A 9,338-nucleotide genomic window follows, 5' to 3' on the forward strand; every position below is an offset into this window, starting at 1 on the left:
GATATACACGAAGCGCTGAGAGAAGTGGGATTATTGGATAGCTGGGCCAAAAAGTCACATGGCCATGTTCTGTTCTGCAATTTCCCACTTCATTCTAATCCAATGAAGGTTATGGGGTCAAGTCCATTATCTGAATCAAACAGTAATTTTGATCATGGATAAGGGTGTCACTGCCCATTAATTGCTCAACCACCCTCTGGGCAATTGGGGTTAGGAGTCACCCACATTGTGGCTCCAGACCCTCACCAAACATCAGTCTCATCATCTCACACTAAACCAGCTTGATATCTAGCAAATAAGTAGCAAAAGGAGACAAGACTAAGTCTGTAATATGGAGGCAGTGCCACAGGAAGGTCACACTTGGTAGTTGGGACAGGGGACGTGAAATCACTGGCTGACAATTTACTTCACTTCAGCTTTTGGAGCACTGTTTCTTCACCAGATGATGATTTTAAATAAACAGGTTGGACTATAGCCTGGTGTGGAGAGACTTTGGATTTTGTCCACTTCAGTCCAACACAGGCACCTCCACATCAAATTTACATTTAGACAATTGCAATTATAATGCAGCACTTATCTAGTTATCATGCTAACATTGAGATCTTCCAAATCTGGTGCCACTCCTTAAACAAAACAAAACAAACAATGCCGTAATATGAATAGAGAAGTGTATTCATAGGGGTAGTGGGAACAATGCAGATATGTCACAAAAAGTAAACGCTTTCTCCTTGGAGAGGTTGGGGGAAAACACAGACACTGTAATGTAGGAACAGGTGTTGTGTCGTCTCCCACGCTGCAAGAAATACCAGTGCACAAACTATGGAACAGACCTGCTTTTAGAGCTGCAATCCTGAGGTGGCGGAATCTGTGTAAATAAGAGTTGATTTGGCGGTTGATGATTTCCAAGATCAAATGCAATGACAACCAACAAGCAGACAAGAAAGAGGGCCAATTTGATGATACACCTGAAGTAGCATTTATTGTCATCCATTCAACCCAACAATGATTTATGGTTTGGCATTCCAAGGCTTTTCAATTTTGTTTTGTTTTTTTTAAATGCACAATCTGTTTTGTGAGCTCAATCAACTCAAACTGATTGGTAAAGCGGATGTTTTTACAAAGAAAACGTATAACCATTGAGGTTCAAACAGACATCTGACAAAAATGTGGTTCTTAAAACAAAAAGTATCAAAACATTTCAGCAGATGAAACGCATTACCCAAGATCTGTGTACATCATCGAGCTCCATATAAATTAAACAGCCAAAATAAAATAAAAATATTCAGCAACACAAAATAGCCAGTCTCCCAGCTTTATAGAATTTTGCTTCATGGTTAAGGTTTCATTGGCTAAAATGAGCAGACTATATGTAAACTCCACAATACAGTCAATTCCTGATCCACTGTTTACTTTTAAATTGTTTGGGTACCAGAGTTTCCATGACTGACAGGGATACTGTAGGCTCCACATGCACAGGAGCGACTGGTCAAGAGAAAGTCACAGCCTTTGCTCATTCTAATCTTGGTTAGAGTGCTTCAAACACCAAATGCATTCGCATTTCGTTTGAGGGGGATGGAGTGAGGAGGCAATTGCTCATTTTAAAAACTGCTCAAACATTAAAAAGGGACCAAAACAAATTGGTCTGCAAGTGATTCACTGGCAACAAAATGGCTCAAAGAATTTTCTTTGCATGATTTTAAAGAGTGACTATAGCAAAGGGGCTTAAATACCGATGCAGTCAATGAAGATGCATCGAGTTTGTCTGTCCTTCTGATGGGCATACAGCGGCTTTAGAGGAGCTGTGTGTACAGTAGATAATAGCACTGGGGTATATAGCACGTGTGCGTGTGGGGTCAGTTGGGTGAGGCGGGGAAGGAGAGGGGATAAGTGAGGGGGGAGGCAGTGACTGCAGAGACTCAATTGTTGCCTTCTCCTGCCTCGTCGTCTTGCTGGTCACTTGTCCAGAGGGTGAGGTTGTCTCGTAGTAACTGCATGATGAGAGTCGAGTCCTTGTAGGAGTCCTCGTTTAAAGTGTCCAGTTCGGCGATGGCGTCATCAAAGGCTGCCTTGGCCAGTTGGCAGGCCTGCTCTGGGGCATTCTGGATCTCGTAGTAGAAGACAGAGAAGTTGAGGGCCAGGCCTAGGCGGATGGGGTGGGTAGGCTGCATCTGAACCTTGCTGACCTCGAAGGCCTCTTTGTAGGAGGCCTCAGACAATTCCACCACACCGGCTCTCTTTTCACCAGTAGCCACCTCAGCCAGGTAGCGGTAGTAGTCGCCCTTCATTTTCAAGTAAAAGACTTTGCTCTCCACCTGGGACTCGTTGCAGTTCTTTATGAGGAACTTGTCGAGAAGGGCCAGCACATCACTGCACACAGCCTCAAGCTCCTTCTCCACCTTCTCACGGTAGGCACGCACCATCTCCAGCTTCTTCTCATTGCCATCAGCGGAGGTCTTCTGCTCAATGCTACTGATCACTCGCCAGGATGATCTCCGGGCCCCTACCACATTCTTATAGGCCACAGACAGCAGGTTCCGGTCTTCGTTGGATAGGGCCTCGTTCAGCTCAGTTACCTACAAACAGCAAAACCAACAGTGAATAAAATTTATGTCAGAAACGTATGAGAGAGAGCACAGTTAGCTGCCACAGCGACCACAACATGGCATAGATTCAGCTCCTCATCAGCACCAATTTGCCTGTGGGAGCAGCACTATGGACAATGGAGTAAAGTGGAAACACCGCCCAGGTTTTCACTGTTGAACACTATAGATTAAATTGTCAGCGATAGAACACACTGCATAGTGTCACAAAGTCCCTCACTGCAAAATAGGCATTTTGCAAGTTTGTATTGTACCACAGGGACACAGTTTTATTTAGGGTCTGGAAGGAATACAGGCTAAAGGAGACTGACTTTCTGTGTTTTACCAAACCCTTCGATAAAGCTGAATGAGAGTTTCAGGAATTCCAGGAGGGGGACTGGGACTGGGACAGTTAAATGATTAAACACTAGCATCAGAAAGTATTGGGCCTCATGTTATCTGCATACCTTGCTCTATATGGCACTTCCTCCTACAGCCCTACCACACAGACTAGCTCTTTTTTTTAAAATTGAGCTCTTAGATAACAACTGCCTGATAACAGAGAAGCAACAGTGGCCATGGCAACTAAACTGTACGTCACAATCATGTGACATCTGACTCATTATCTCCAAACTGTGTTCCAAACAACTCCCTCCCTTTACAACTGAACCACATCTTTGGGATTAACTCGCTGGAACTATGACACTGACATTACTCACTGGTTACCGATTGCAACTAAAATCTCATGTTATAAAAAGGACCTTGCCCATTAGAACAACATGCCACCATTTATAACCTGTCAGTTATTTGTTGATGCTTCATAAAATGAATTTGAATTTCCCTGAGCCACCTTTACACTTGTCACAATTTAACAACCACATGGGAATGAACTGCTGCCAAAGACTGAGAGTTTCACTGCTGAGCAGTAACACTGGTTAATACCTTTACACCTTCCCATGGAGAGGCAGGTGAAAAAAAAAAAGGGTGCGACCTCCTCCTAACACTATGATTGGAAGTACATGGTGACAGTCTAGTTTCTCCCTGGCCCAATGCAGTGTTTATACCACAGCTTTGAGAATCATCCACAATAGCACTACCTTGAATGTTCCAGATGGATGCAAGATTACCAATTGGACCTATAATCACTGGTAAACATGAGCCAGCTAACATAGCAGTATGGAATGATGCTAGCAGGGCTAGAACATTATTCAAGACCCTCTGCAAGAAAAAAGGTAATGGCAGAACGAAAGAGGAATCTACCTTTGACCTTACATAGTCCTCATAGGCTATTAAGGCAGTATTAAGTTGGGACATTAAGGCTTGGTTGTAAAGGGTGATCTGTCTGGGGTCTTTGAATATTGCCACGTTTAAAGACAACCTGATTCGCACAATAACCTTTGTGACCAGAGGACACCTGCATACAGCAGTAAAGCACGTGATGTAGTTTCTGTCAAAATCAGAACAAGACTAATATTCTTAAGAGTAGAGGGTTTTAACGTTAACTCTTGCACGGTCCAGTGACACTGATTGTTGACATTTTCCATCAGAACAAGACCACAGAGGAGGAGGTGGCTGTGCAGCCCCTTGAGTCTGCTCCACCATTCAGTGGGATCATGGCTGATCGGACATTCCTCACGTCCACTTTCCCGCCCTTTGTCCCTAACCCCTGACCCCACTGATTGAGCCATCTTCAGAACAAATGAAACCAATTCTTTAGGTTAGGAGTGAAATGTAGCTAGCACTACACTAGCCAAAGGTTGACATTTTCTTCAAGTTAACAGCAGCCCACAAAGGGCAATAGGCATCTCTCTATACAGCTTGAGGGGCAGCACTCCACAAAGTGTAGTGTAAGGCAAGAAGGGAAACCTCAGTGTGCAGCTGCACAGCAGGATGAAGAATATGTGCTAGCCCCAGTGTTACCACTGGGTGAGGAAAAGATAACAGTACCAGTCACTGTTTGCAATGTTACAGGCACACCCATGACAGACTCGAATGGATTGGACCATGGCTGAATTTTGCTGAAATTTAAAACAGGCAGATTGGCTGATTAGACAAAGCATTGTGCTAAGGAATGGCTGCTGTCTATTTTGTTAAGTTGAAACAAGCAGTGTTTTAGGGCATCACGGAAGGTCAGTGGTTAGCACAGAAGCCTCACAGGTCCAGGGACCCGAGTTCGATTCCACCATGCACAACTGTCTATGTGGAGTTGCACATCCTGCCCACGTCTATGTGGGTTTCCTCTGGGTGCTCTAGTTCCTTCCACAGTCCAAAGATGCATAGGTTTTGTGAATTGCCCATGCTAAATTGCCCATGGTGTCCATGGATGTGCAGGGTGGGTGGATTAGCTATGATAAATGCAGGGTTATGGAGATAGGTTGGGTGTGGATCTGGTCAGGATGGTCTTCGGAGGATCAGGGCAGACTCAATGGACCAAATGGCCTGCTTCTGCACTTTAGGGATTCTGAGATTTTGTACATGTTCATTCTGTGTACATTCTATTGGTGCACTAGGTAACTATTTTAACAGAAGACAAATGGCAGTGCAGTTTGAAGAAAACAGGGATTGGGAGTGAGTTGGGGGTTATATACTCAGACTATCCCCAATCCTCAGTGCAAAACAATGCAAGAGACAGCACTGTTTGTAATTAAGTGGGCAAAAGTTGAAAGTTCAGCATCAGTTCAAGGGGAACAATCAAGTGGAACTTTTCAAAGGAACTCATTAAAAGCTTCACACTGCAGAGGGCCTTGAGGTGCACACATGCGCTGAAGACTTTCTCATACCGTATGAGCCAGACTCAGACAAATTAAGTAACTCTCCCCATGACATTCAGGGTTGCAACCTAGCTATGAGGGAAACCTATCCAGTCCATCCACACAAATCAGCTAGAGACCCCAGTGAGCAGACATATCTAACCAGAGAACTAAACTCAATCTTCAGTCTATGGTCCATCAGCAGGTATGTCACAACTGGACTCTCTTTGGGTGGGAAATATACCAACACCTGTAGCGTGCCAGGAAGTCCAGGTTCAAGTCCCACCTGTTCCAGAGGTGTGTAGTAACATCTCTGAACAGGCTGATTAGAAAATAAACATTTTTGCAATATTACAGGTATACCCATGACAGGCAGGAGGGGACAACTGCCATTTCCTCAATGCCAAATCAGAACGGCCTGTCAACTCCAACCATGAACAGGCCAAAGTATTAGAAGCCAAGCGAAACCCATGGAGACAACAACAGATTTCAGGTATTAGTAAACTAGAAAGAAACAGGTTTGCCACAGAACCATAGTGTAGGATTCCAGGACAGAAACAAGTATATCAAACAGAGTAGACATTACCAAGTCAATGGTACCAAAATTTGTTACAGGAGCTGGCACACTTGAGAATTTGGGATAGAATGAATGGTGGGGTGTGGAGGAAGATGTGGGGGGTTTCTGCCGAGTATATGGAAGAGAGAAGTGGGAAGCACATAACCACTATAAAGTGAACACAGCTATGGAAGAAGAGGGGAGCAATCGGAATAGTCTTCAAATCATCTCAGCAGCCCGAGGAGGCATTTCTTTGCTCAGGGGATAGTGAGCCTGTCGAATTACTCACACAGAGCACGATCAAGGTAGGATATTCCAGGCTGAGAGAGGCAGGATTTTTAACCCATTAAGGAATCAAGCATTACAGCAAAAGGACAAGACAGCGGAACTAAGATTATCAGATCAGCTATGGTATCACTGAATGGTAGTGCAGACTTAATAGTCAAACAGCCTATTTCTACAACCACATCATACAAAAGCAATGAAGGGCTGAATCAATGGTGATAAATACCTAAATGATTCTAAGGCAAAGTCTTAGCTTTAGTCTTAGCACAAATAGCTGGAACATCCTTGCAGCCCTTGAAGGGGCACAGAGAGAAAAGGGAATTATTATTAGTAACTGCGACACGCTGTACCTTTAGCCATGTCCTTTTAATGTTCATCAGCACTGGAGATGTTAGCTCATGAAACATATATGATTACTGTGCAAACTGCCAAGGAAATTCAACACCCAGGAGGCTGGAAGATAGACAGAGACAGCAGTTGCCCTGCTCTTCCCACAAGCTGTTTGGGCGAAGCAGCACAGACGACAGCCCCACCAATGCAACAGAAAAATACACGAGGGACATCACTATTTCCAGTCTGTCTCTCGAGCTCATCACAGCTGGCTTAGCAGGTGTTTCAGCTGCAATGCTGTCAATACTTTTCCCTCGTCAGCCACAGGGCAGCAAGATGGCCCATAGGAACTGACCCCATTATTTTGCCTGCCCCCTCTCTAAAGAAAAACAGATGGCCCCCAGCACTGACTGTGGATTTAAAGTGAGAATCTCACCTGTAGGTCATAGCAATTAGAATCAAATGGCAGCTTCTCAGCCTTTGCACACCTCTGCAACAGCTTGAGTCACGTGCTTGTCCTTTTCAAATATTCATTGCATTCCCTTTTGAAACAGAGTACTGAATCTGCTTCCACTGTTCTTTTACATAGATGCCAAAATTGTCCTCACAAAGCCATCATTTCTTTCACCTATATTTGGGGCAGGGTGGGGGGTGCTAAGTGAACTATCCCAATGATTAGAGTTTGCTGCATCATTTATCCCCCACTTACTGAAACCAAAGCCATGATCACCAGCTCAAGCCGCTGTTACCTGCACAGATGCAGTCACGTTTGTAACAAAGACATTCAATCGGGCCGCATGCAGTGAGCCTCAGTGTTGCAAACGATATACCCACCATTTGTAACAGACACAAACTAGTTTGTTTAGACAGGAAGGGAGTATCTACATAGATCAATGTAGCATCACAAATGGCATGACAACCAACATGTCTCATTCACAGCGCCAAACCAGAGATGCATGTCTTTATGGAGCAAATGGGCAAGGTCATCCAGATTATCAATTCAATGCCTGAAGTGAAGGTAGGGGTGGCACAGTAGCTATGTCACTAGACTAGCAACTAGAGCACCAGGCTAGCTTTCCACAAACATGCACTCTAATCCCAACAGGCAGATGAAATTTTAGTTCAGTGAAAAAAATGGAATTTTAAAAAATCTAGCCAAAAACAAGCATTATTTGGTGGCCATAAAAACCAATCTGGTTCACTAAGGAAGAAAATCGGTCATCCTTGCTTGTCGGACTGCACGTGACCCTAGACCTGCAGTAGCACTGCTGACTTTTAACTGCCCTCTGGGTCAGAAACACTAGACCAGCTAAGCTCCAATGAGGAATCATTTTAAGCAATCCTCATTATAAAAGAATCCAAGTTGATAAAAGCCACGTGCAGCTCACTGGAAATGGCATTTGCTAAAAAAGGCTTACTAGAGCAGACCCAGGCAGAAACCATTTTGATCTTTCTTTTAGGCCCACTCCAATTCCTAGAAGGCAGCTGAATTACATCACAGCAGCTGCAATGAAGCATTATTGAAGCAAACATGACCTAGCTACTTGTGCTGCATGATCTCTGGCTAACGTGCTGTCCCAATGGAACCTTCCGACTGTCAGCTGTTGCTCTTCTACATCCCACAACACCACCTAGCCTGATCTGCCAGCTCACCCACATTCCTAAAGTGAAAACCACCCAGAATCTCAGAGCCGCTCATCCACAGCAGCAGTCCCAACGAAAGGAGTGTCTGCTTGAAGTGCACACACCCTTGAGCTATTGGGGTGCTGACAATGCCAGGTGCAAATAGATGCGCTTAACAGAATAAGTTAAAAATGCAAGTGTTTCCTTGCACACACTGTCCCACTAACTGTACTTCAAGATTAATTCCATTGTCCTCAGTTCCATTCAAAGCATTCACTGCCTCCATTTTCACCTTCATCCAAAGGATTCCCAGCTCCATCCATTCCTGGAATTCACAGTCCACAGCTAGAAAACTTACCACCATCGAGCCACAAGTGTCCACCTCAAAAATTCCAGAAACAATTCCTCAAATGCCCACCCAGCACGTCCCAGGCTAGAGCTCATTATTATACCATTCATCGTGCACACCCAATTTCAAATTACTTCCATCAATTATATTTATTTCTCACTAAAAAAAAAAAAATGGTACCATGAAGCAAATCTACTGTTGAGACTAGACCACTCAAAGATAAGAGCCGGCAATGGGAATGACCTGTCAATTGTTGAAACTATTTTGCATCAAATCTAAGATGCTGCGCACAAAGGATACAATTGAGAGATAAATGGCTACTGGAGTCGGGTGCCAGCAGCAACACCCCAGACCTTAACATTGGCCGATTACTTTTACTGCATGCACCAGCTTATCCATGATCATTCTGCATTGGCTCGTTCAGAACGTCGCCTTTCTGAAAAACTGACCTCTTCCATCACTTTACAGATCCCACCATCTAGTCATCAGGGAATGCAGCGCTCGCTCATGTTTGTCATCCAACAAAATAAACAGATTTGAATCAAATCAAATTCGAACTAAATCTCCGTTTCGTGGAGGGGCTGAGGCGTTCATGCGCCAGATAAGCAATACTGACTCACGTGAAGACAAGTAAACCCCATGTGAAATCTCATCTGGAGGGGGATAAAACAAAATTAAAGTCTCCCGTGCAATGCTGATGCAGACCACACCCAACTATCACAATTCTCGATCCAAAAGCTCCCCATCTCAGATACTATCACAGGAGGCAGAATAGGATCCGTAGCGCCCGACACGTGCACCCCCGTATGGCAAATAATGAACAAAATACACGTTTGCAGCGTTGGGAATGGGGGGGGGGGGGGGGG

General features: G+C 44.4%; 1 protein-coding gene across 1 annotated transcript in view; it reads right to left on the reverse strand.

Moving 5' to 3' along the window:
* Nucleotides 1-952: 952 nt before the first annotated feature.
* LOC109924564 (14-3-3 protein gamma-1-like) overlaps nucleotides 953-9,338 on the reverse strand; it is an 8,891-nt gene continuing 505 nt past the window's right edge. Inside the window, exon 2 of the mRNA XM_020524562.2 lies at nucleotides 953-2,573. Within this exon, the coding sequence (XP_020380151.1) occupies nucleotides 1,917-2,573 (657 nt within the window). The 3' untranslated portion in view covers nucleotides 953-1,916. The remainder of the gene's footprint in view (nucleotides 2,574-9,338) is intronic.

The sequence above is a fragment of the Rhincodon typus genome, chromosome 24, assembly GCF_021869965.1.
Source record: "Rhincodon typus isolate 14 chromosome 24, sRhiTyp1.1, whole genome shotgun sequence".
NCBI classification, from domain to species: domain Eukaryota; kingdom Metazoa; phylum Chordata; class Chondrichthyes; order Orectolobiformes; family Rhincodontidae; genus Rhincodon; species Rhincodon typus.